The 27,912-nt window shown below is 47.2% G+C and overlaps 1 protein-coding gene across 1 annotated transcript; it reads left to right on the top strand.

The window, feature by feature from the left end:
* Positions 1-29: 29 nt before the first annotated feature.
* On the top strand, positions 30-7,561 carry AREG (amphiregulin). Its single transcript, XM_014884859.2, has 6 exons — positions 30-193; positions 565-741; positions 3,304-3,487; positions 3,938-4,096; positions 5,275-5,377; positions 6,310-7,561. Exons 1-5 carry the CDS (start codon positions 151-153, stop codon positions 5,360-5,362), a joined length of 651 nt encoding a protein of 216 aa, XP_014740345.2. The 5' UTR covers positions 30-150; the 3' UTR covers positions 5,363-5,377; positions 6,310-7,561.
* Positions 7,562-27,912: the final 20,351 nt, after the last annotated feature.

The following is a 27,912-nucleotide window of genomic DNA, read 5'->3' as shown; positions in this document are numbered from 1 at the left end:
CGCGCCCCCAGCTCCAGCCGCCCATAAAGTGGGCGGTGGCGGCGGGCGGCTCCTCATGGAGCGCTGCGCGCCGCCGGCACCTGTTGCGGCGACTCCTTCCCCCGTTCGTTCTTTCAGTGTCTCTTGTCGCCGCCCGCCCCAGGACGGACAATGCGGGCCGTGATGCTGATGGCCGCGCTGGCCGTGCTGGCAGGTGCGTGCGGGACGCGACGGCATGGGACGGGACGGGACGGGACGGGGGACGTCGGGGCTCGGGGGAGCCCGCGCTCGCGCCTGAGGGGAGGCTCGTGCCTGAGGGGGGGGGCCTCGCGCCTGAGGGGAGGCTCGTGCCTGAGGGGGGGGGCCTCGCGCCTGAGGGGAGGCTCGCGCCTGAGGGGAGGCTCGCGCCTGAGGGGAGGCTCGCGCCTGAGGGGAGGCTCGTGCCTGAGGAGGGCTCTCGCGCGGCGGCCGGCGGCGGGAAAGCGCTGAGGGGAGTGAGGGAGGGAGCCCGCGGCGAGTGAGGCGGCCAGCGGCGACCCCTTCCTTCTGTGCCCGGCTCACGGCGCCGTTTCACCTCCCTCAAAGCGAACTGTGCGGCCGCCGGGTCCTCGCCCAACGCCACGGAGCCGCAGCGGCACGAGGAGCGGGAGCCCGGGAGCCGTGAGGGCGAGCCCGTGCCGGGCCCTGACTACGAGGAGGATGAGGAGGAGTACGAGGAAGCGCCGCCCGTCCACCAGTACATCGTGGACGACTTGATCCGAGGTGAGTCGGCGGCGCTGGGGCTGGCATATCGCAACTTGCTAGTCCCGACTTACGCCTTTTCTTTCTTGTAAACGCTGCTATGCTTAGCTCGTGGAGTACGGAGCAAAAACGTGCTTGTGCTTGAAGCTGCTGCTTTGGAAATAGCTGTCAGGGGTGGAAACCGGGCGTGATTGTACCCAGGGTTCGTGGAAGCTACAAGCTAGCTGGTCGCTTGCTATGTGTAGCTTTATCAGCTGATAAACCTCACGGGAGGGCTGTGGTCAGGTAGCGACCACCTGCTTAGTGTAGAAGCATCCGTGGAGTTTATAGGTGCTGTTTGGCCCTAGAGGTTTGTGTTACATCAAGTTGTCTGTCTTGCTCCAAGAATTTTCTGAGTAGTTTCTGATGGTGGTTTATTTGGATTGGAATCAACTGAAATTTTCTTGGGAAAGCAGACTTAAAGTGGCCACAGGAAAGTTTGTTAAGCATCTTTAGGGCAATGGTTCGCTGTCAATAGCTGTTGTGTGTATTTATTGTAATTTGCCCACTTGCTGAGCTGTGAGGAGATCTGAGCAGTCCGCCTTACTGTGGGAATGGGAGTATTTTGTTGGTTCTGGGCTAAGTGTAGTTTGCAGTGCAAGCCAGGTATCTACAAGTGATTTCAGCCTCAGTAGGTGTGAGTAGGCTGGCCCTGTTGCCTCACGGGTGGATCTGACTACAGATTTTCCTGCAGAGGCACCCTGAGACTTGAATGTGACTGAAGGACCTCTCAAACGAAGTGGGACCACGCTCAAGTGTGGTCACTTGGGGGAATTCGTGGACCTGTGCTTAAGTTCTCCGTGAAGATGTGTGGGGGAAACGCGCCTGTCGGTGTTATCGAGCAGTTTAGCCTGTAAAACTACTGGCTAGGTGGCTGCACAGAAACCAGACTTGTTACCTAAGGTGGTTGGTTTGTAGACCAGCTCTTCTGCTTGGCATGAGGTTTATCTGTGGATAAACCTTGAAGCTGTTATGATTCAGCTGTGGATGGCTTTCCTGGCCGTGCAGCCTGCAGACAGGGACACAGAGATCAAGCTGACAAGCCGAGCCTGGGAGAGGGAGGAAGGGAAGCGGCCTCAATTATGAAAGCGCGAACCCAAAGATCGAGTCAGACGGGACGGAACAGGGACCTTTGACTGTCAGGAGTGAGCTCACACTTCCAGGCACAGGAAACCTTGCTGCAGGAACTGTGAACCTCGTTTACATATTAATATAGCTCATACCATTTTAATCAGACTTCTGGTTGCTGAAGGCATTTTGCTTTTAAGTAACTTCAAGCCAGGCTTGTTGCTCTGGAAGTGAAAATGATCAGCTGTCTAGACAACAGTGAACTACACCTTGTTTCTTTGTACGAGCTCTCGGCACCAGAAATACAGGGTTAGGAAGTAGTTAGATCCAGTTGTGCCCTATTGCGGCGATTTTCTCTATGCATAGAGCTGTGGGTAAAATATTAATCATCCAGAAATGATTTTCATTAGGTCTTCAGAGCACAAGAGCAAAATTGAAGCCTGTTGTGAGTAGCTCTGGTGTTTGTTAGGGCCTATTTAAATCCCTGGGGTAACTGTTACTCCCGAGCAGCAGTGTTGCACTGCCAGGGCCGGTGTTAGGGCTAGCGGTGCAGGGAGCAGGTTCTGGCGAAGGCTTTGTGTGTCATATTAGCCCAAAGTAGCGTTATTGAACTTTGATTGCTGCATGGGGCAGCTCTGGAGCTTCTGACCCTTAGTCAGTGGCTGGTTTGTTCTCCTCAGCGAAAGCAACGTGATTGCCCTTGCTTAAATCCAAGGGCTGCTAAGTCACCAGGATTTTAAACCACACTCTTCTAGAGGTTTGTTTTAATTGGGATAATGAGGGGCAGCAGTAAGCGGCAGAATAAATGGTCTGGCTGTCACAGACTCCTGCCTTCACGCCTTCACTGCACACAGCATCTTTCACAAAGTTGGAGAACTGGAAAGGAGCTCTCTGCTTCTGAAGACAGCTCTGCAGGTTGTCTAGGAGAAACAAGTATGCCAACCGGGATAGCAAGCTGCTTTGCCTCGGCAAGTGCCCAGGACTATCTAGCGACTTACAGTGCCTTTCATCACTGATGCAAATGGGGAGTTTAGAGACACGGTGCTGTTACCTTTGTATCTGAGTCCACATAAAACTTCGGGATGGCTTGTCAGCATGAGCTCCCTGTTCTTTACAGGCCTTTGCTTGAAGCTGTTCTGCTGCACTCCAGTATCTTATGCTGTGAAATGCTGCAGTCCTGCGTCTCTGCTGCTCTTCATCTTTGGTGGCTCTTGGCTCATCTGCTCCTGCTGCTTCTGGTCTGCACGGCACAGGAGTGAAGGGTAGCAGAGTTGTGCCTTAATGAGCTGCTGAGCTTGGTGCCTTTGTGCTGGGTGTGAGGTGCCCAGCAGCATTCTCACTTGCATCCTGTGCTTCCTGGTTGCAGGTTCTCCTGCGGTGATGGTCATCCTTGCTCTCACCAAATTCTTTGATTCCATTTTCTCAGAATCGTGCTTTCTAGTACTTGGTATCAAAGTCATCATGTCCTTTTTTCAGTTGAACCTGTGGTTAAACCCAAGCCAGCGAAGAGGGGGGGAGAGAAGAATGCTGGCAAATCAAGAAGGAAGAAAAACAAAGGGAAAAACAAGAAGAAAGGGACTCCCTGTGAAATGGAATACAAAAACTTTTGCATCCATGGAGAATGCATATACCTAGAACATCTCCAGATGGTGACCTGCAAGTAAGTTACTTGTACCTTGTGAGTTAGGTGTCATTGCTGTGAGCCAGTGGCATGTGAGGGCTCAGAGGAAAAATCAGTGTCAACTTGGTATAGATCCATCTCCTGCCATTTTTTGACTGAGAATCTCTCTGCCGTGTAACTTAAGTGATGATGGAATCTGAGATGCATAACAAGCCACTGAACTCATCAGTTGGTCATAAACTCAAACCAAAAGAATGAAAAGGCGTGTCTTTCTGGAACATCACACCCAAACTAATCTCGACTTGTTGAAATGCTGACAAACCTTGTGCTAGAGCAGTGACTGCGTTTCATGAACATGCTCTGAAGTGAGCTTCTTGAGATTCATGGGAAACTCGGAAGATGTCAAAGTCAGGTCTGAGTATGTGTGGGTGTCCTTGGCTCCAGACAGCACAAGAGCTGATAAGAGCTTGTGTTAATATTTACTTGCAGGTGTCATCAGGATTTTTTTGGTGAGCGCTGTGGTGAACAGTTCATGAAGACTCAAAGGAAGAATGATGTGGCAGACTACTCAAAGACTGTGTTGGTAGTGGTAGCTGTCCTGCTCTCGAGCGTCAGCTTCATTACTGTACTTATCATTGTGATAGTGCAGTAAGTATTATCCTCTTTGGTGTCTGTCTTCTTTAAGGGTGAGCCTCAGAGCTCTCAGAGTCTGTTTGTTAATAGATGTCGCTGGGCTTAAATGCTTACACTTGAAGGGAAAGCAGGTGGGGAGACAAATGCTGCTGATCCCTAATTCTGCTTGCTGTTAATATGAAGGGAACACTCTTTCCCTTCTGCTGCAGTTCAATGTGATGGGTTTTCAGAATCTGGACTCCTGTTGAGAATAAATTCCAAGAGCTTTTCTGGGTACGTGTTTCAAAACGTGTAACAAATGGAATATTGGAACTGTCCTGCGGTTCTGTCACTGCAGCTCCAGCACTGTAGGGCTTAGGATATTGTGGAAACTCCAAGGTTTAGTCTAATTTTAGATCTTGATGAAGCACATTAACTGAACTGGGTACGTGCTGTACCTTTTCCTGCAATTCAGGAAACAAGGTATGCTTTTGTCATGTCAGTGTTGCTTCATATTTAACTCTGAACTTGAAGAATGCTGGGATGAACACTTGTTCTCTGAACACTGCCTCATTCCTTGCTGCTAGGAGAGATAATCAGTTCTGCAGTGCTCTAAGAGCAAATTATGATTGGTAGTTTCTGAAGTGCATTTGCTTCATGTTCTGAACTCTCACGAGGTGGGAGCGTGCTCATCTGTACCCTCATCCAGAGAAGCTGCTTGGAGTAGTGACTGGAAAACACTAGAGAAATTAAGGGAAAATCAGTAAGGGGCTTCCTTATGTATTCAAGGGACAGGGACTAGATTTGAAGCCTGCAGGGCTCTGCTGTGGGGAGGAGGAAGACAGTGTGGTCTCTGCAGCTTTGAGCTAAAGCCGCTAGGAGATCTGTCACCCAGAAAATCACCTGGTGCTTTGCTCAGTCCCAGCAATAACCTCTCTTCATCTTGCTCCCTAATCTGGTTTAAGTCAAGAAGCGCTCTCTCTCTGTGAGACAGAAGTGTTGACGTCTAGTACAGGGGTTCCTCAAATTTATTAGAAGATACTGCTTGATGCTGAATGCTTAAAAACTGTCTTGCTTTAAACTCCCTGGTGCCAAGGAGTTGCTTGAGGATTCAAAGAACATAAATCTAACTGCTGCAGAGGATGGGGACGGCTGGTGAGAACAGGATGTGCATCAGGGTTCAGAATTATCTCTAACGTGCCATAATTCCACAGGGTCAGGAAAAAGTGTCCTCAGTATGAAGAGAAAGAAGAAAGGAAAAAACTCCGACAAGAAAACAGAAATGGCCATGTTGGTGTGTAAATGGGGAGAAAGCAGGTATGAATGCTGACTTCAAACACCTTCCAGTCCTTCCAGGCTGTATGGGACTTGCGTGCTTCTTTTGCAGAGCTGGTGTTTGCTTTTAATGCTCTGAGTGTCTTGAAACACATAGGTCACATGTGAGCAGCTAGCTTGGTTTTCTGGTTTCTCAAACTTTCTTGAGTGTACAAGTTGTTCAACAGCTCTGTTAAATTTCTGTCTGTGTTAAAGGCCAAATGAGGAAGGGAAGCTGTACTGAGGTAAGTGTAGCTATGAAGAAAAGTCCTGAATATCTGGACAGAAGCAGATGTAGTGCAGGAAACAGTGGTAGGCTTCAGTCATGGAATATGGTGCCACAGCATCATCACCTCTTAGAAGAAAAGTAACTGAGCATTTCCATATCTTTGCTGCAAGGAGAGTATGTGCAAGTTTCTGGTGCTCAGAAGCTGTGGATCAAAATAAAGCTGTGAATTCTGTGAGCACCACAGATAGCCTCTCAGTCGAGTTTGATACTGTCACAGCAACTGAGGTCCGAAGCTCCCTGGCATATGTGGACTGCTTCTGGGAGTGGCCTAGTGGATTTTACTGAGCAGGCTAGCTGGTCTCTGCTGAGGCCAGTTGTATGTAACAGCAGACTCAAGGACCATTACTGAAAAGGAGTTAAACTACAAGCTGAGGAGGAAGCCATAAAAGTTAGTCCTGACAAATTCTGGCAAAACTGTTAAGTTTTGCTTTGCTACATGTCAGCTGTAGGTATTTTCTAGCTTTGTCCAGTGACAATTGGAGGGTTTTGCTCCAAGTTTACTTGAAGCTGAAGAGTATCTGTCAGAGTGTCCTCAGGCGTGTGCACATCCTTTATCTGCCTGCCTTGCTTGTCGCTTTGCCTCGGTGCTAGCACAGGGTGCTTGTGTCTCCCGTGGTGATTAATGTGCCTGGTCTGCCCGTTACAGAACAATTCTCAAGTGGCCAATGCCAAGCTGCAGGGTACCTCTGGCTACCTGACACATCCACCTGGACACTGTGGGCTGGAGCTGTTGCCACTAAGCCCTGATTCATCGAGAGAGGCTGCTGCAAGGAGATGTCAACAGGCCACTTGCTGCTGAATCACTTACGAAGGAGACCAGTTATCACTGCATCTTGGCCCAACCATGGGGAAGGAGCTGGCTCGTAGGGGGACAGGACCTGTTGTCAAGACCTGCTAGAGACTACTGCTACTGAGCCTTCTCTCTCTGTGCTAGAGCTCCAGTCTCGGCTGTTGTGTGGATGGACTTTGTTCTCTTAGTAGGTCTCCTTTGGCAGCTCTAACTCTAAGGGAGAGAGCCTGTTGCTGCTTTCCGGAATGGATGGAAGGGAGAAAATTCCCTTCCTTCCCTCTACCAAAGTGAAAAAGGGAAGAGGTTGGGATGGCTCCTCTCCCTAGACCTCAGTGGATGAAAAACCTAATTGTGTTGTCACTGTGCTCCCTGTCCAGTATTGGCTTCCAAGACCTTCATCTGTAGTTGTGACTCGCAGGGCGTTGGTGACAGATGTTTGACAGCCACACGTGGGTTCTGTTACTGTGTGTGTGGAAGTGATCCCTGTTCTGTAGGACTCATGGTGTGAATGGAGCTGTTCATCTGTGTGTGTGCTAGCCCGAGTTAAAATGAAGTCTCCTCAGGATGCTGAGACAGTAGATGCAAGGCCTTTGCATCTAAAGAAAAAGATCCATTCTCAAACCAACTGATAAGGCTGGACCTATCTCTTCTAAACACAAAGCTACTTCTGTTAAACAGGTACTTGTTGCTGCTTTAAGCAGTGCTTAAATATAAAATGCTTCACATCAGATCCCATCAGTTTAACTTGACTAAGAACCTGTTCCTTTGAAGAATTTAATTCAGGCCCTGATGCTTTTGCAAGCAGTGGTCTCTCTGCTCTACCTTCGGGTGTGAAGAACTCATCTTACCTCAATCTGTTCTGACCCAGGTGTCCTTGGTTTCTTAACTGTCCGTGCAGTCCTCCGTGCACAGAGGATTACTTGAGTTCAGTTTCTTCTTGGAAGAGTGATTGTGTTCTGTATAAACAGAGCAGAATTCTTCTGGTAGCAGAGAAACACCATTAGTTGTCAAGTTGTCTCTGTAAATGTGTAAATATTGATGTCTTTAATATTTAACGTTTCCACAACGAACTTATTTATTTTGTAATTAAACTTTTTACATAACCTAATCATGGTAAGATTTTTTTTCTTGCTCTCAGGAGTACATGTAAACACTTGAAATTAGAGCTTGGTTTCTCCTCAAAGCAAGAATTTCAACACTTGGGAGCACAAAGTACTGCTGTGAAGAACTGCAGCCGTGTGTCAGGCATGGGCTTGGTGCTCTTAGAAGAGTGTGAGCTGTTTGTAAACAAAATGTACAAATGCAAGTACCTGTTTGGGTAAGAAATCCATTTCATTCAGCTACAAGGGATCTTCTGGTTCCTGAATTAGGGAGAGGCTAAGTCAGCCATCTCATTGGCAGACGGAGGTTCGAGCAGATGTTGTAGCCCTTTGCACTTGAGTCAGGAGTTGGAATATTGAACAGCAAGAGCCTTTCATCTCTGTGTAGTCAGAGAATTTGGACAGCAGCTTGAAACCTGGTCTTAAATGAGGAAAAGCAGCGTAGCCTCAGGCCAGTTACTCCCTATGCAGAAAGGGAGCCTTGGCTTCCACTGTCTGCTTGGAATTTCTTTTCTTCCTTGATATTTATTAGTCCAGCTATGTACTAATGTTCCCTCCAAATCCTTCGAGCAGTGAGCTGGGCTCTAAGTTCAGAGTTGCCTGAAAAAGAGAAAGTTTCAAGGAGGAGGGTTTGGCTTTATACGGTTAAAAAGAAGGGCATGGAGAAGAAGGCTTTGAGGCCCTTTTTTCATCAGCATCTCCAAGAGATGTTGATGGCTGGGGCTTAGCTTGAAGCAGAGCTGAGAAAACACCTCGGCTATCAGGTTTAATTAGGATGCAGGTTGTGTATCCAGTGTAGGATTCGAGCTTAGTGCTGCCTGGAGTTGCTGAGATGCCTTGGCCTCCTGAGTGGGCCAGGGAGTTCCCAGGCTCTGAGAGCAGCCTGTATGGTATGTAGCTGAGGTACAGGTAGGGTATTGCAACATCTCTTGGGAAGATTGCAAGACTTCATTCCAGGGAACTTGCTTCATTACCAGAGTAAACAGTATTTCTCCAAGTGGCTTTTCCACAGACATTTGCTATTAGAGCTCTGGCAAGAAAAGCTGTTTCTGTCAGTCCTGCCAAGTTTTTTTTTTTTTTCTTTGGAGTAAACAAGCTTAATCTCAGTGGTAACCAGGCCATGGCCTAGTGAGACTAGGGCTGGATTGTAACTCCCTTTTAAAAGCCATTAGACTCTTTTCCAGAAACTTTTCTCTCTCTAGTCTGCATTTTGGGGGAAGTAACAAGTTTTTTACTTGTTAGGCTAAACCAACACTAGCGTGGTAAACAGCTGTTCTCTGTCTTCCTTCCCCAGCTTCTAATCCTGACTGCAGTGAAGCTAACAGTGTAAGCTGTAGATTGCATCTGTTGTGTACTTTCAATATCCTGATAACTAAGCGGGCTGGGAAGTATTTTCCAAAAATAAGGGCTTAGGAACTGGAGAGGCAACAGCGGAGGGCGAACTTCATAGAAGACTTGCTCCTCTCTAGGGATTTAGGTTAGAGCCAGGTTTTCTGAGAGGTGGTGCGGCCACTCTGCTGCAGAGCTCTTCTTTGTGCTTTGCTCTTGGGCAGTCACATCCAGCACTGCTGTAGCTCTTGCTAGCAGAGCTTTGCTGTGCCTGAGAGGTGATGCTCCAGTGTTCCCTGTGGTGGCTTGTTGAGCACTTGGAACTGTTTGCTGTGTTTGGGAATTTGAGTGCAGGGAACTGAGGGCAAATCTCCCTGTCCGTGAATGGCATAGGTAATCATAAATCCAGAACTGATTTATAAATAAGAAAGTAAAAATTTCCTTCATGATGCTTGACTCAATTACAAATTCTAGCAAGCAGTAATGTGTTTTTTCTACTATGGCCCTGGCTAATAGCAGCGTTCTCCAAGCTTCTGAACAGAAGTGTGATGCACAAACACCATCTAGGCCTACAGTGTCCAGTGGGTTGGTTGCTTAAAAGAACCCACAATGGATGGGTCTGGAAGTCTCTTGCTGTCCAAGGATGATGTGCTGGTGTGACAAGAAAATCTGATTTGCTGCAAGGCAAGGGCCAAGATAATTTTTATTGTTGATCCTGCACAGCCAGGTCTGCTCTTCAGGATGTTCATCATCTGGCTTTTGACTTTCTCCCCTCAGCAGGGTGTTACCTTGGTCTCACTGAGCATGCCTGGATTTCTGGTTGCACATCTTATTAATAAATTAAGGCCTCCAGATTTTTCTTGAGCTTCCATTGACAACGCTGCTTCCAGCGGAGAGCATCTGTGCCCTTCTCACTTGCAGCTGCTTCAGCTAAGACCTGAGGGAGGAGCCTCATGTGCTTGCACAATTTGCTGCACACAGGGCTGATATGGCAAGGTATTTTTGATATCCAGGTCAGTATCCGGGGTTAATATGATGATCATGCCTTGTTGCACGATTCTTTTGTCTTTCCTGAACGTTTTGTTCTCTGTGACTATTGTGGAAAGGACGATAGCTCATGACAGTGTTATCCATTGGGCACTTAATGGAGCTTTTGAGGTTTGCAGTTGTCCGTGACCAGGGAGCTTCCTGTCTGCTTCTGGGCTCTGCTTCCCTCCTCCTGCCCACCTCCCAGTGTGCCGCTTTTCCCTCAGAGCAGCAGCAGCTGTGACTCTGAATGTAAGAAGTTTTCCTGGGTAAATCCAGATGCGCATGGACATCTCTAAAGGTGTTTGTACTGTCAGTGATCGCAGACAGCTGTGCGGTGGTTTGCTTCACCCCCATTTGAGTCGTTTGATGCCATTTCCAATAGCTGATGTAAAGGTTTGAGTCCTTACAAGATGTTGGGTGTTTTTTATAGCAATATACTTGCCTAGCTCTACTGACACTTCAGTAAACTCCTTGAGTAGGCACGCCCGAAAGTAAGGCTGTGAACTGAGGCAGATGCTTGGCTGGCTTTGGAGGGGGTGTCTTGATGCACTAACAGTATGTCCCACTTGACAGAGCCCTCTTGCATGCCCCCGGCTCTTGAGGTATTGTCTTGGATAGCAAGCTGTGGCTGTGTGTCCTTCCTGACTGCTGAAGGCAGTGAGTGAGCATGTGCGAGGAGCAAGGGCTGCCTTTTGCTGTCCCTGTTGGACTCTGTTCACATGAGACAGATCAGTGGACAGAAGGGTCAGACAGTCCTTAATAAGCAAACCTAGCTTCCTTCTCATTTTGTGAATAAAGATGTGCATACCTATCGTTCCTCTGTGGGTTACACCTTTGATGAGCCCGTGATCCTCCTTTACTGCAGGTCTGGCTTTGCCAGTGACTCGGGAGTCGCTTGGTTGAGGCAGCTACGCCAGTGAGTGTCACAGGGCACAGCTCTTGTTTGCTTTCTGTATAGGCCCATAGCCAAGGAGGCAGCATTTGTGCCTTCTTCGATCGAGGAATGTGCTACCTCCAACATCTTCCAAGTCCAAAGCAGAGAATGCTTTCCAAATGTATTTGCCTAGTAAGGACAGTCAGTGCATTTTTTTTTTTTTTTGAGAAAGAACAAGTTTTCATTTGTAGGCTTTTTATGTCATTAAGCTATATCTTTTTGCCTATGCTTGAGAAAAATAGCCAATTCTTAGCTCAGCACTTTTTCACTGAAATGATGCAGTCTGTTTTCTTTGCATCTTGGGACAGAAAGCATAGCTAAATAGTCTGGGAGTCTGAAGTAATCCAGCATTTCCAAGTTATGTCTTAACCTAGATGTCATAGCCTTGTTCCAACACCATACACCCCAAGTCAGAGAACACTGCCATTGCTTCTGACTGCCTACGGGTTCCTGCCTTTTGATGCTTTGTTCCAGACCTTGGAAAATAGTTACCTTCTTTGGCTGTGTTTTTTCCCTGCACTGCTGCAATGATTTTGTATTTGGGCATCAGACAGCAAGTCAGAGGCTGGATTGGTTTGTGGGTGGTGCTGGAAACCTGCTCTTCTTCCCGATGATAAAAGTGCTGCTGATGCTGTACCATTAGTTATATTCTTTTTGCTTAGGAAAGGAAATCTTTTCAGCACTGCAGGTAACTAGTTAAAAAAAAAAAGTTAATAGAAATTACTTTTAGAAGTTGAAAGCAAGGCATTGATTTTAAAATGTCTCTATTAGAGCACCGCAGCTCCTGTCAGTGCAGAGTTGTAGTATCTCAGCAACATCTCAGGCCAATCAATGTCTTGTCTCCCTTCCTCTCCTTGCATCCCTGCTGGGGTGGTAATTTGAATTGTTGGTGATGGAACAAGGGCTGAGCCTGGTGGCTGTCCCAGGTTTTACCCACAAGACTGCCCTTTTCTTGCACTGTTTGTCCTCGTGTTTAAGTAGTGTCATTTATGCTTAGAAATTATCGGAGATGCACACAGCAAATGCAGGTGGAGTTTCAAATGAAACTTCCAAGTGTAATTTGGTTATGTACAGAGTTAATGTGGCTCCCATTGATACTTGTCTGCATTGCTTTCAGACCGTATCTGGCTCCTTGCAGTTAAAAGGCACTTGCGTGCCTCATGCCTGGGGATGATTACTGTTGGGGATGAAAGGTAGACACCTCCTGGGTGGAGCAGAGCGCAGCAAAACCAAACCAGGGCTTAGGGCAACAAACGTTCCGTCAGGTCTCGGTCCCCCTCATTTATGATGAAAGCTTTTCAAATACATGCACGGTAGTGATGTGTGTCAGTCCTGTGAGGTGTTCTAGGGAAGCACTATAGCATGTTGCCTGGAAAAGACAGCAGCAGTTGGGATTTGAGCTGGAAAGAGAGGAGTGAGGTGGACGGATAGAGTAGCAGGGTTGAGCAAAATGGACCAGAATAATGGACCACTTGTCTCATACCACAGGCACGATAAGGAATACTGAGACTGTATTAAGGAATGACCCCTGTGCTGTCTAAGTGCATGTCACAGTGCCAGTGCACACCAGTTGCAGGGCCTTTCGCAGGAAGCATCTCTTCCCTTTCTGCACTGGGATCCCCTTAGCATGGCTGCACACCTATTTTTCTCGGTCACATTTACCGTCTTATGAGGTTATGAGACATCACATAGAAAAGATATGGTGCCCTTAGCTATGTAGCCATGCCTTTAAAAGAGAAATATTTGAAAGAAGACATGAGGTCCACAGACAAAAATGGTCGTCGGGGTTTCGAACCTCTAATTAGGTGCACAGAAACTGCTGTCGTAGGTGCAAGCTTGGTGACAGTACCTGCAAAAAAATAGCCAGTGGAGTTTTGTATTTGGGAAGGTCTTTCTACAGATGTGAGGGGATTTCTGCTTATAGTGGAAGATAGGCAGTGACTGCTTTTTATGGTTGGTCTTGGGTTTTCTACTTTAAAAAAAAAGGAAAAAAGAACGTTAACACTTTTCCTCTGTTCCATGTCCACCCCAGCAATGCAGACTGGAATTGAACTGGTTTTTCTGTGGGCTGATGCGATTTACATAAGAAATCACTTGCAATGCTAATGAGCAAGCAGTGCAAGACTCAACAACGTGTGTCTGTTAGCAAAACTATCACAGGAAAAGTTGGTACAGGAGCTGAACAGTGATGGTGGGGTGCTCATCATCAGCCCTATCTCACCTGGGTCCTAGGAACATCAGCCTGAGTTTTGTCGTGGATTTAGTGGGAACCCAAGGAAAACAGCATGTTCACAAGATCCCATCTTTTTGCTGCCCTCTGAAAAATTCTGCTTTAAGACACAATTAAAGCATTTCATAATTCTTTTTGTTGAGATGAACTTGGCTTGTGCCAAAAGGACCTTTCATTCAGAAGGCATCCGTAGGTAACTGAGGCCTTTAGTGGATCAAGAATGTTGTCTGAACACGTGGCTTGAATTAGCATCTTTCTCTCTGCTGAAACCTTGTTTCTGGTTTTAGCTGGTTCTGATTGTACTTAAACAATGCTCACTGTTAGGCTGTTTCATCTTCAGGATGTGTTTCAGTCCCTGCTCTGGTGCAGAGCATGTGACATAAAGCTGTTACACACTGGATCCTGAGTGGGAGTAGGTTGAGTGTTGCCACTGAACTAACTCTGTGCTTTTCCATCTCACACCAGTGTTGCACAAGAGTCTCCAAACGAATCCCACTCAGACATCCCAAGTGATTGCACTATGGTTCAAAACTATGATTCAACATCCAGGGCCTTGCTGGTGCTGGGGAGATGCTCCACAGAATGGTAAACTCACAGCAGAGCAAGGCTTGGGAGGAGCCAATTAATAACAGCATTATCTTCATCAAGTGTTCCCACCTTTAATGAAGGCTGAAAGCGTTGTGTCCCCTCGCTCAAATTTCATCACAACCATCCCCTGGGCTCAGTGTGCAAGCCAGTCTGGAGGGAGCTCTTTGGAAAGCAGCCAGCTGGTCTGCCAGGAGATTGGATCCAGTTGCATCAGCATGGGAGCAGGAATGCTCCCAGGGCTGGCGGGACCTGTCCTAACTGGTTTTCCAAAGCTCCTCCCACAAGAGCTCCTGCAAGGACATCCACTTACCTCACCAAAACCTGGGTGATCCAACGATCCTGAAAGTAGAACAGCTGTTAGCTGGCAAAAGCAAAGCAGGTTAATGTTGCTCTGGGCTCTCAAGCTAGGTTCAGCGTGAAGTGATAAGTGAAACAGCAGAAAAGTGCTATCAAGCCATACTCTCTTAACTATAGGACTATCACAGGCTAGCATCTATCAAAACAAGGATGAGCCAGGCCCTTGTTTAGTACAAGATGAGATCAATTGGTCTGTGATGATTAACAGCTGATGCTGCAGATAATTTTATGGAAAGCACTCCAGCCTTTCAGAAGGGCTGTCTCGGACTGGCTGCTTTGTGCAGGGTTATCAGTGCTCATGACTTTACTGTGAACCTTTCTATCAGCTATGGTGCTTCAGTGAGGAAACAGCTGTAGCCTTTGGTCTGATGAACACTTATGTTTTGGTGTGAAGCTTTGTGGGAGCTTGAAGTTTTGGGTTTTTTCACTTGTACTCGTGCACATCAGGTCTGAGTACATACGTTTCCCTGGTACTGTGAGGCACTCCATTCAGGGGCTGGTCCCTGGAGATGCCCAGTTACACAAAGGACTGGCTTCTGCTGTGGAGGCATGGCCTGGGAACCTGAAGTTTCACCTGCTTCTTTGGAGTAAGGGCATTTATAGCCCCCAGGACCAGGGATGGAGTTGAGTCTGTGACCTAAATATTACTATAAAGCCTTTAGAATAGAGCGAGACTTAACTTTATTTGCTTTCCTAATTTTGAATCAGCGTCAAGATTTGAGAGGTCTGTCTGCCAGTTGTAGTGTGGCTTAAGCTGGGAGCCAGAGAACGAGTGAGAAGTCAGTAGCAGCAGCAGGTAGGTTTCCATCTCTCATCTCCAGGCAGCACGGGAGCAGGATATGGGCTGACATTCCAGCCCAGATGATCTCGTGTGCTCTGAAGGAAGTAGGACAGGCAGCAGACAAACCCTCAGGCCTGTTTATGAAATGTTCCTGTACAGTAGCTCCCGAAGTGAAGTGTAGGGAGACTCACAGTTACCAGGGGAGAGGGGAGCAGGAAGCAGGGTTTGAGGGGAGGCTGTTAACTAAAGCCACGACCTATGCAAAAAGCAGCCTGACGATCCCTTCTTCTTCACCCCCCTGCCCCACTAATGATTGCTGGAAAAGGTTTCTCCGATGCAAAGCATCTGGGATGACTTTGTAGCAGAGAGCAGTGATTAAACAGATGGTATCACCCACGAGCGCGGCTGAGCACGGCTTGTACATGTCTTGGGGAGAAACAGGATATGCCACACAAGAGAGTGCTTTGCATTGGGTTGCTGTGCCCACACACCTTCTGCGTGACCTGGCGTGGCGTGTCTGCCTGGCCCGGCCTCCCAGAGTGCACAGACACCGTGCTGTGCTCGCAGGGCTCACTGCAGCACAGAGATCTGCAGCACCTGCCTGATGCCATGGGGGCACCAGCGCTGGGGTACTGGGCACCAAAGATCCACTGCAGGTGGTTTTTTCTGTGCTGCTCTGCTGGGAAGGTTTTATTCTGCTCAGAGTGTAGCCCCTTGGTACCTCCTGTTCTTCCTTGCTGTGTCTCTGTGGGCACTATGTATGTCAATAGCTGTTCCCCCCACACATGTGCCCTTGTAAGCTGTGTTTCCTCAGGAACCCCGGCCTTCTGCTTTCCCTTCCCTAAGGAGCTGAGATTGGTGATACTTCACACTTCTAATCATCCTTTTCTCAGCACTCCTGTCAGATCTATGAAATGTGCTGTGCCCTCTCAGAGAATCAGCACAGCTAAGTGGGGAGTTCATCCCTGGTACAAAGACCTGACAGTTGCAGGATGTCCCGTGAGCCTCAGGTCTGTTTGCACGTTTCTAATTTGTTAATTTGTGGCCATTGGCAATCCTGTAAAGTGTAACAGCACTGCTCTGATATCCGGGCCCAGATACAGTGGGATAATGATGCCTCTCCAGGACCTCTTTCCTGTCTCCTTCATGAAAGTGTTCTCTAAGTTATTCCTGTCTTTTTCTCCAAAGCTGGGTGCTCTGGTTGTTGTGGTGAGGGACGTTTGGCTGGAGGTTCCAGCAATGTGTAGGCGGGTCTTGCAGTGTCTGAGGCATTACTTCTCCCTGTGGAGCCTTTCCTGAAGAGGTTGAGCAACCAAGACCTCACCAATCTGCAACAGGAGCACTTTGTGACCTCCTTTCAAAGCTGTAGGAAACCGGGAGCAGGGCAATGACCATTGCCTCGTGCTTCTGTCCACCCGCATGGCTGCTCTGGTGCTCATGGAATTTATAGCTTCCAGTGCATAAATCAGTACCGATCTGTCCTCTGTAAGCAATATTAGGCTGATCCATTGTTGAGCCTTGAAGGTTTTTCCAACAGAATCAGACAATACTAGGAGTACAGGAGTTAGTCTGGAGATTTCACCCTGCTCTGCACAGCCTCCCAGCAAGGTTTCTATCCTCCTTTGGCCAGGTGAGAGCCAAATTGTCCATTAGTGACATGCCTTCAATACAGAACTATTTCTTCTCCACCTCCCAGCAGATGAGGTGTGAACTGCAGTGTACAAAGGAGGCACAGAGCCAGGCTTGGAAAGCCGACCTCCCTGTTCATATTGTCTTCCTGATGCAATCCCACACCTTCCTCCCAGTGCTGCTGCACCCAGAGTGTGTCTGCCTGGTAGTCTGAGCTGTGTTAGTTAGGCTCAGCTGTCAGAGTTTAGCCCCCAGAAGAGAGAGCCCAGGTGAAGGTCTCAGTCAGCTCTGGCATTTCTCAGGGGTGTCTCCTGCAGCCCTGTAGGAATTCTGGTGAGTCACTGGAAAACAGGAGGTAAAGAGAATTTGCTCTGAGAAATGCCTTGCAGTCTTCTCTTCCTAGCCTACTGCTGTGGGTTTGTTTCTTTCTGTGCTACCAGGACAATGTGCAGAGGCTCTGCAACTGGTTCTCACCCATCCACTATTTCAGGATCTAGGTGTATCTACTTAGTAGCAAAATTTTTATATAGGTTAATTCCCACACTCGCAATGAATGAATCATTAAGGGAACAAAGAAAGGTGCCTCCTTTCAAGTATCACTGCCACCTGCATTATGAACATACGCCCAGGTTTACCTGTACATATTTAACCCCTTATCAGAGCAAGTAAGTGACAGTCAGCTCTGGCACTGGCTGCACCTCTGTCGTGGATGGCCAGGAGCAAACACTTTCTTGCACTTGGAAGTGATGTGTAAAAGAAAGCTGAAAAAAAACCTCTCAAATCCCCATGTAGGGAGGTTGAGTACAAAACTACACTGGGCAGAGATATGTCCCACCTCCCAAACCCTTTCCAGACATACTGAGGAGGAGTGGTACCCTGCATCTGGTGAAAGTGAGCTGGGAAAGTGTCCCTCCCACTAGGAAAGCCTGAAAGCCTCCTCACTAGTAACTGATTAGCACTTGGAGGGGTGTAGCTGATGGTCCAAGCCCAAGGATGCAGTAGCTTCCCAGTAGGGCAAATTGTTTCCTCCTGGATGCAAGTAAGAACAGCATCCCTTTCAGCTGAGTGCTGCATTTTGGCTCAAGCTGCAAGGGGGAGGAAAGGGACAGCTCCATCTCCTGTGTGTTTTTCCCACTTGGTTGGGTTGTCAGTGTACTGTCTGAGAGAGGTGTGCCCCAAGGATGTGAAAGGAGATAAGCCGCTGAACTGTATTAGCACATGAAAGAAAAAACGGTGGGAGCTTCCAAAGGATGGCAAAGGTTCAAAACTTGCTCACAGAAGCACATAGTTGTGGATGATTACTGCAGCACACTCCTCCAGCTGGAGGTGTGGCAACGTAGCATGGGATGAGAAAGGAGCATAAAGTGATTAATGCCAGTGCCATTCTTAGTAAGAAATCCTATTTTTAGTACGGCCTGGCTTGGAATATGCATGGCTTTAAAATCAAGGAGCCACTGAAAGGAGAACTCCAGAAAAAGGCGCTGACTGCAGAGATCAAAGTTTCCTTCTAAAGATGTCCCTGAGACACACCATGGCAGAGTCTGGATGCTGTGGGCCCTTTGGACCAGCGCTCTGTACCGGTGCCGTCCCACTCCACTTCCTTTCAGGATGCTGGGCTTCTCTTTTGGCCTCTGCAATCCAGTCAAGTACTGTGCTTCCCAGGGACTCCAGCACTCAAATGAGAACCACATAAATAAAGCAGATACTGTCTCTCACAGTGACTCAGAAACTGATAGTTTGGCTGAGGGTTTGTGTGTGTGTTGCAGACATGGCTGTGACTTCTGGAGAACTAATGCCCTGACTCACCTGTAGGACATCTAGAAATCCTGGGCAAATATCCAGAGGCCTCAAATTCTGTGTGGACAACATTTTCCAACAGAGGAGGAGAAACAAACCGTGGAAACCCTGGGAATCAATGGCACCTACTGTGCACTAGCTGTGCTGACTGTTTCCCTTTGCTTCAGTTAATCTAGAAGTGACTTTTCCTCTTCTGTTTTTTCATATTCCTTCAGTGTAAGTAACAACAACAAAATGTCTCTTTCTTTTGTCGTATTGGAGCATGTCTGAGATTCAGGGCACCTTTCAGAATGGCCTTTGTTGCAAAAGCAGTTGTTTGGATGATGAAGGTAAAGGATCTCAGAGGGGGTTGAGTATCACTCTGGAAAGTCTGTGCTGGAAAGGGAAGGGCTTGGGGTCTTCTTGTTTGGTCTTTCCTTTGCTGTACAATATTAGAGGTGGCATTTGGGTTTTCCCTTCTAATTTTAGGACATGGCACAAGATGAGGAAGTGTAGTCAGATGTGGCAGCCACAAGCCCTGTAGGGAGCGCAGCCAGTGTGCTGTGCTGCTCAGGGCGAGCAGCAAGGACCCCAAGTGACCTCCCTGCTGTCAGCACACACAGCTGCCGCAGACAGCGAAGTTCACGTGAGAAGGTTCAGCTATGTGAAACAATGGGTGTGATCTGAAGGCTTCTATGTTTGTTTTAGAGGTAAAGAAAAACAGCCTAACACTTGCATTGTTTTTCTTTGATTAGCATATAATCTCACATGGGGAGACTGCAGGGGAAATTCTGCCCTAGGATCATCAGTGAGGGTTATTGGTAAAGTACCTGGCTTTAGTCAAGTGCCAGTGGCTGCTGGTCTGACTGTGATTACAGGTGAGAGGTTTTATTGGGGAGCATGCTGCTGTTCTTTCATCCGATCACAGTGGCTGTCTAGCAGATCTGTGAAGTTAGTCCAGGGAAAAAGAAAAGTTGTAGTAAGGTCTAATTTCAGTCTTTTCAATACAAAAATCTTTGAATTATTTTTAAAATGATCAGTTTTTAAATTTTGTTATTTTTCTTCCCTGTAAAATGAAAAAAGAAGTCGCTCAGGAAGTTATTTGTTCTGAATAAAAGATTACAATTTGTTGTGTTTGGGAGTGTTTTCACTTGGCCAAGTGAAAAGGTCACAAGAGAACAACTACTGTGAGGTGAGAGTTCTCCAGGCTCCCCAGTGGGGACAGGGCAGCATGTATGTGTGCACAGGCCTGCTCGTTCTCTCTGCTCTGCACATTATTGAAGATATCTTTGTTTGCAGTGAGGTGACTTGGGTGCCTGGCTTTGTCCTTGTTGCTTATCCACCCGAACACACCTCAAAGTATAACACAAGTGACTATAAATAGTTTGGGATCCTTTAAGGCAAAATGCAGGTGCAGCGTAACCACATTGTTTGGTCCAAGTTTCACGGACGACAGCACAAGTCCTGCTGAAATCTATGGTCGGTTTTCCAAAGCCAGGAGCACACCCTGAAGTTATTAATTGTGGTGTTCCCCCATTGATCTCCACAGGGCAGAGTTGGGCCCATGCTGAAGACTTCTGAAAATGCTGCTCTGCAGCTGTGGATCTGGTCCCATCACCTCCTGTGAACTCACTGAATGTCTCACCACTGTAAGAGACAGCAAGACCTGGCAGCTCTGCTCACCTCCAGTGTAAGTGCTTAACAGATACTCATTGGGAAACAAGTGTAGAGCTTAGCTGCAGAAGAGGCCAGTGCTCTTACTAACAAATGTTATCAACATTTCATCAAGTTCTTCTTCTGTGTTGGAGAGGCAGGGAAGTACAGGTAGATAACTGCACTCATGTTTGGGTTTACCTGGGCCCTTTGCAGCTTACTGTGTCCTGATGTTTGTTTGTTCTTTGTTTCCCCTGTGATTGTGTCTGTGTGCAAATCTCTGGGGTTTTTAAGGTGTACTCCAGGAATGTGGTGAGTGAGAGGACCAAGCCCAGCTGGGAGGACAGAAGTTCTTAATGGGCTCTTGGTTTCAGCAGGAGACAGTGAGGACCTGCCATGAGTCTGGGTGTGGAGGAAATATGTCAAGATTCTGAGCCAAGGCTGGGTGCCACTGAAAAGCAGGGAAAGCAGAAATAGAGTTGGTATGGTCTTGGTGAAGCCACCTGACAAGTACATCTGAGGTGGAGCAATAACAAGCACTGTAAGGCCAGCCCACAGAAAAAGAGTAAACTAGTGGAGAGGTAGAGACTGCAGAGTTGGGCAGAGTTAGGAATGATGCCTCTGCCTCCCAGCACGGGCTGCTCTTGTGCAGCCCAGAAGTTGGGCTTTTGTGCTGACTTCAGCTTAGGAAGTGGAAGGAGAAGGTGTTTTGTGCACAAGCAAGCTTCACCTGTATATGCCAAAGCATTCAGTTTATGGTGGACTAACCTGGATGTGTCAATGTTGCTGAGGTGCTGCCTGACCTTCCTCTGCTCTAAGGGTTGAACTATGCAGCCAGGCTGTTTTTCACAGTGCTGCAACCAGACAGCTATGAGTGGTCTGAATGTCCTGCAAGAAGGACATCAAAGGCCCTGTGTCAGCCCAGCTACAGGTTGAAATAAGGCCTTGGTCCTGGTCAAGCAAAGCCATTTGATTGGGCTCAAACAAACCCCAAACAAATATTCTGGGGACATTAGCATATTGTGTGGCAGTGAAGGAGTTGTTTGACTTCCTTTTCTTTTCTCCCTCACTTGTCTATTTGCAAAAGAAGGCCTTACTCAGAAGAAAGGAATGAGGAAAGTGTAAGACATGATCTCCTGATATTAATGACAGGGCTCATCCTATAGAAAGACGCATGCTTTTCCATTTGGGGGGTTGTGTGGGTCATGGAAGAAAAACATGAGCTAATAATTGTGGCTGGGGCTAGGCAAAACATGAGCTGTGAAACCCCCAGCCCCCTTCCAGATGAATGGGATGAACCCCAAACTTTTCCTAAGTTATTGAAAAGTGTTGTGAACTGAGAGGCCGTTCAGAACGTGGGTGATGGAGCAGGCAGGCCGTGGAATCCTGTTGAAATGCGAGTCTGTGTACAGGAATTTGGCCTCCCTGGAACCTAGCTGAGCTGTGCAGGTACACTTTGCTGAAGTTGCTCACAAGTAACGTGCAGGTTTTGTTGTTGTTTTACTTTGCCAAGCCCAGTAGATTCTGCGCTGGCCAAGGATTCTGCAGTTGTCCAGGTTTTGGGCTATTTTCTCTTTCTGAATCTGAAATCTGTCTGCAAGGGAATTGCATGCAGTAGCACCTCTGTATCTCAGGATGTTTACATGCACTGTCCCACACGTGGCTGCAGACACAACTTGTCTGAGGCACAGGCTGACCCCGGGGATGGAAGAGCCCTGTGTGCCCTGTAACAACGTGGACACTATCCTGCCCTATCATGGCAGATACTGGGCCTTGCTTACAGAAAACGAGCAGGGAGGTGTGTGAGGACTGGCTGGCCTCACCCCTCCAGAACAGCCCCCAGGAGCCAAGCAGAGCTGTTGCTAGCTCCAGTGAACAAAGTCAGGAACAGGTCCCTTGGTTCCTTTATCCTGTCTTTACTGAGATATTTCTGGCATGCATGATATAATGACAGTGTGCTGCAGCCCAAAGGTGTGGTGGAAAATCTGGTTAAGCACGCTGGCTGAGCTGCTCCGTGGATCCTCGGCTGGGACATGCTGTAAGGCACAGCTCAGCACTGTTAGCACAGGAAAGACAAGAGCTGCTCCTCTCTCACTTCAGCCTGAAGAAACCACATTTTTCCATTTTGATTTTTCCATCAGCTCTTGCATCACTACTTAAGTGCTTGCCTGTGTGTTTGTATTTCTAGCTCTTAGGTGCTATCTCATATTTTTACTGTGATGGTCTCTTGCAGGCCCATTTATAGAGATCCCCTTGTCTCTTTCAGATGCAGCCTTGGAGGTAAGTGATTCTCCCTCAGCTGCACTGCCTCTGTAGACTCAGACTGCCACGTCTCACTGAGCCCAGCCTGGCACACTTCAGTGCAAGTCAAGTCAGTATTACGCCGGGTTTTCCCTCAGCATTACTTTGCTTTATGTACATTGCTTGCCTCCTTGCTATCCCCTCTCTGACCCAAGGCACCTGACCACAGCAGTCACAAGGTCTCCAAAATCGCATGTTCCCATGCTGTACCTTGCAGAGGGATTGGCAGGGCACAGTCAGAAACGTTGCTCTCCAAGGTGTATTGGGGATGATGGAGTTCAAAGAGGGAAATGAGAACTTGCTATGTTATTCAATTAAAGCAAAGTCCAGCAGGGAAATCCAGTGGCTTAGTTTGCTCTGCTGGGTAAAAGTGCAGAAAGGAAAAAACCTGTTTTCTTTCCCCAAACTCATCAGTTTGTGATTTTCTTGGAAGAATGACTTGTGAATCTGCAGAAGCTGCATTTGCAATGACAGCTGCTAAAACCAAAGGGTTTTACATTTATAACCGCTAAGAATTTTTGAACAAAGGAGAATAAGGGAAACGGAGAGAAGCCGAGGATTACAGCTTCTTTCCTTGCAGTCTGGCCTGGTGACTCTGACGTTTCCTTTGATAATGGCTGCAAGTCCAGCGTGGTTTGGTGTTTGGTTTGGGCCAGGGAGCGAGGCCAGCTGTGCCAGAGACACACCTGCCCCCTGTGCTGCTGCCTGCCCTCTGCTGTCTGGCAGCTGGGGGCTCATCCCCGGAGGACATGGCGGAGGCGCATGGCATCCCCGCAGACAGGGCTGTGTGGGGAGATCAGAGCGACTCAGATAAAGATCACAGATATAGCTGACTCCATTAACTTCCCCAGGCTTCTTCTAAAGACTGCTGGGTCTCTGTGGCTGTATGTTTTTGGGCTGCTCCACCGTCTGGGAGTGAGAAATCCAAGCATCCTCTCTCCTGGGACTTGGGAGGAGTGCTTCTTGTTCTCGCTAGTGATTTTCCATGCACAAAAACCTTCTGGAGGAGGGGAAGCACAACTGCCAGGCCCGCTGGCTGGCATGGGTTTTATTACTCCTTTCAGCTTCCTCGTTGCCTCAGTTTGTGTGCCTGCAAAATGAGATTAATCATCTTTGTCCTGTGAGCTCTTTTTGGTAAGAGGAAAAGGATGAGAGTGCAGAGAGGTCCTGGTGCTGGAATAATGCACCTGGTGTGCAGTAAGGATGCAGTTACTGACAGAGGCTGTGCTAAGAAACAAGAGTAAATTCCCTGTGCTTCCAGGTGCCAGTTTCCTATCCATATCCTAAGAACTGCCCCTGTTGCTCTCTTGCCCTAGGAAGACTGTCTCCTCCTCTGTAAACGCACCTAAGTGCTTGCACAGGGGAGAATGACCCACATCAGCATTGCTTACTCTGTGCCCTTTCTTTTGATCGGCCTTAATATTTCTTTACCTTCCTGTTCTTGAGCACTCGGGGGGCTCTTCCCACCTGGGCACTTGTGAGCTGTTCATGCACAAGTGTTCGTGTCCTTTACTCTGGCTTGTCTTTACTTAAAAGCCACCAGAGTGAACACTTGCATGGGTGACAGGAAAAGGGGAAATGCAACACCTAAGCCAGCAAAGGAGGCTTGGAGGAGGACAAATAGCCCCACTTGCTGCAATTCCGAATGCACGCAGGCTGATCTGTGTTAGAGCAGCATTATCCGGACTGGGAATCAAATTTTGTTTGCATTCTCCTTGGCAGGTGGAGCACACCAAAGGCAAGCCTCGGGAAGCCTCAGGAAACCCTGTTTTAATCAAAGGGCTTTGGCTCAGGCCTGCCTGCAGCATGTGACAGGGACTGGGACCAGCAAAGGCCAAGGCCAGCTGCACTGTGCACAGCCCAAGATTTGCCTGTACTTGTACCTGGGCAAAAGTTGCTGCTAATGTGAGCAGCAAGGAGGTGATTAGTGATACCGGCCTTTGGCTAGAATCAAGTAGAACAAAACCCCAGGGTCTTCATATGGGTTATATGCAAACGGGGACATTTTCCTTAGCTCAGGAGTTTGGAGCTGGGAATGTGCTTTTGAATCACCCACTCAATACACAGGCAATTCAGCAACTTTAGCTGTAAAAACTTGACTGAGAAATCTGAAATGGTGGTATAGCTCTTAGAAATTTCCTTATGTGATGATTACACGAGTGGCCAGACTGATGGACATCTGCTCCTCTGTATTCCCTTCTGGAAGTCACAATTCTCCTGTCATGACAACCATCTCCATAGCACTGCATAAATGAGAGTTCCTAGACTGATGTTAAAAAAGAAGGATATGGACAGGCAGGCTTTTTACAACAAATCCCATGAAACAAGCCCTCTGAGCAGCCGCTGCTAGAGCAGACACGCAGAAGGGTGGTTGCACATCCAGGAGCTGGAATTGTAGTGTAGGAGCAGGTAAATTCTCATATGTTGAGATAGATTTTCAAATAGATTGAGACCTTTTGTGGGTCTGCCAAGCCAGCTCATTAAAGCTACTCTCTAACCACATTCTCGGATCCTAGTGCTGGTGATCTAGGTGTTTCAGGCATGGGAGTTGTTCCGAAAAAGATCTCATTTTGGGTGGGTTTCTTTTAGTTGAAATTTCATTGAGGGAACAATTTATGGGTGGCTCCATCTCACTGAACTCATCATACAATGCCCAAGTACAAGAGGAAGATCCATGTGCTGCTTGTGACAAGAGTTTCATTGTGTTACTTGCAGACACAGGGACTCTTCCGTTGTTTAAATCTAAACTTTGGGTCACTGCTTCCTCTCTGTGATCTTTACTAGGCTTAGCAATCATCATAAAATCCCAGAATGGTTTTGGTTGGAAGGGACCTTGGAGACCATCCAGTTCCAGCTCCCTGCCATGGACAGCGACACTCCCTCTTGCCCTTTCACTCCATGCTCTTATCTCTTGGAGCCCTTTTAGGTGCTGGAAGGTCTCCCTGCAGACTTAAATCCTGTATCACTAGGAGGAATAGTTATTAAAATCAACCATTGAATTATTGTAGCCTCACCAACACGAATTATACTTGTGCATGGAACACCAGTGTCATATTTACATACAAATGAATATGTGTTGTTTACATTGTGTTGTTATTTACTGTGAGCAGTGGTAATTGCTAGGCTGGGCTGAAGGTGTGTGGGTCATTTTGAGCCTGGATTCTGGAGGAGGTAAGCCTGCACGAGTGTATTATCTGTCTCATCATTTATCAGTCTCCTCTTAATAACTTTTGAAGGCATTGACTAATTTCATCTATGTTTGACACAGGGGCAGAGGTTTTCGTGGTGGGGAGATTAAGGGACAAAGGACAGAGGTACTTGGTGAGCTAGAACTCATTAATTCCTCTGCTCAAACAATAGCTTGTTTGGAATTAACCTCAGGAAATGTTCTTTCACTGGGCCTAAACCTTCCTGCAATTACATGGTGATGATTACAATGTTTTACTGAAATCCTGGGAATATTTCAGTTTCAGCTTGCTGGACGGGGATGTTTGTGTTTATCTTCCAAAGCATGTTTTCACTTACATGTTTGTTAAATTCTGACAAGCCAAATCAGATGAAAAGTGATGAGCTGCTTCAGAGAGGGGAGATTTGAGAGTTGTGCTCTGAGCTATTAGAGGAGGAAGATCAGGAAGGACTTCTAGGCTGGTGTTTAGGATAGTGGTCTCTAAACCTTTTCCCTTTCTGTAGCACTATAAATTCCCAAATAAATATGCCAACACTGTGACAGTCATGAAGTGGAAGCTGAGCAGAAGCAATGTGAAGTACTTGCTTTTGAGAATGCCAGCATCACACATTTGGAGTAATTGAATGAAGTTTTTATCTCAAGTCCAGTTGGTGTTTGTCACTGCACAAATATCAGGTGTCTGTCTGCAGGGGGTAAGGCAGGGATTGAACTCCACGTGGCAGGAACAGTCCCTGTAGCCTCTTTTCCTCTCACTAGATGTAGAAACTGTAATTCTTCTGTAGAATCCTTTATCTCTGTGTCTGTAGGTGTGTCAGATAAATAAGACAGTTTTGATCAGGTAACTGTAGTGACTAAGATAACACCTCTAACAAAAACACTTTTTTCAAGAAAACTTTTGTGCACACACCTGACATGGGGCTGAATTGCTTTGTTAGAAGACTCATTACAGTTCCACTGAATAGTTCAAGTTGCTTTTGTTCTTTCAAATTCAAAACATAAACTCACTTCGCACTTTTTCTTTGTTGCTGAGTGTCTTTGTCTCAATTTCCAGTATAACCAGAAGTGTTCCTAGATGGAAACAGCAGACCAGAAAAGATTAAAAACCAGGGCAAATTACAAAAGGGGAGAAAAGCGAAAGAGGAGGAAACAGTAATTAGAAAAAAAAAAGTTTATTTTCTCTCTATAAGAATATTTCAATGACATGCTTTTCCCCAACACTAATGTGTTCCCCATGATGTAAGGCAGAAGGAGAGAAGAAGTGTTTTCTAGGTAAAAATTATGTAAAATAATTTTATAAGTAAAAGTTATGTAAAATAGTTATTATTTATTATCTTGCTGCTCCTATTTTTGTGAGCTCCTCAAAGATGAGATTTGAATGGGGACCTGTAACAAAATGAAATGCTCCCAGAAGTGAGCCTTTGCCTTGTACTTCTCATCAGCCTAATTCCAAGGAGTGTGAAGTCTGTTATTTGACATTGCCTTGAAGGCAAATTTTTATGCCAAATTTGAAATAAAAGACGGCAATTTATATTTCCTCCTTTTCATTAGGAACAGGGAGTGTGCAAATCAAACAGAACTTCCTGTTTCCAGTCTTCCAGCAAGTGCATGTTTCAGTTTGTCTTCCTTTCCCATTGCAAAAGGGGAAAAAAAAGATGCACTTGAAAAAGGATAAATCCTTTCCTTCATATTATGCCTGCAAGAATAAGAATGAAACATGCCTGGACACGACAGGATCTTAGTAAGGGCTTGGATTCACAAGTGGGAACACTGTGTATTGGGACAGCTGTTGTTATTCCTGCCCGAGCTCCCAGCTCCAGCGCTCCGGGGATCCCGCCTCCGCTGCTGGGGGTGTCTTGGTGGGTCACAGAGCAGCTGAACTGCCACAGTTTATAACCAAACAAGTTCAAGTGGCACCCTGCTGGTTTCACCGACCTTACAGTGTGACCAGAGGCACAGCACCTTCTTCAGTGTCAGATCTTCCAGTAGACACAGCTATTCCAGTTACACCAGGTGAGTATCTGGTGCTGGGTGGCTCACCTGTGAGCAGCAGCATGAGGAACTATGCAGAAATTAGTTGGTCTAACTCATAATGGAAGATGCCGTTGTAAGAGAGACAGTGTTCTCAGATTTCTGCTTCTTCCTCACTCTTGAAGAGACACCATTGTGCTAGGCTTTTATTTAGAGTTGTGTTACCAGTTGTAGTTCTCCTGGGTGAGGGCAAAGTGCTTGGACACTCAAGGTCTAAGCTGAGCAGCCTGGTTTCTGGAGTGCACAGAGACGGGAACATGAAGCATAATGGAGGGGGGCAAGTCTTGCAAGAGAAAAGCAGCACCAAGTGTGACCAGGTCTTGTGGTGGTCACAGCCACAGAAGTGGTGGGGTCTGTCTGCAGAGTGTCCTGCAGCAGCTGGGGATCAGCAGGGATTCTTAGTGCTTTCACGAGGAACCACAACTGCTGTGCTGCCTCTCGGTTTTATTTTCTCTTGAAGCCATCCTTTGGCACGATCCTGAGCTGCAGAGTTTCTGAGGTGATGTGGCCAAGCCCCGCGGGGTCCCTGCCAATCAC

The sequence above is a fragment of the Sturnus vulgaris genome, chromosome 4 (genome assembly GCF_052056855.1).
Source record: "Sturnus vulgaris isolate bStuVul1 chromosome 4, bStuVul1.hap1, whole genome shotgun sequence".
Lineage (NCBI taxonomy): Eukaryota > Metazoa > Chordata > Aves > Passeriformes > Sturnidae > Sturnus > Sturnus vulgaris.
This window is presented reverse-complemented; position numbering and strand designations above follow the sequence as displayed.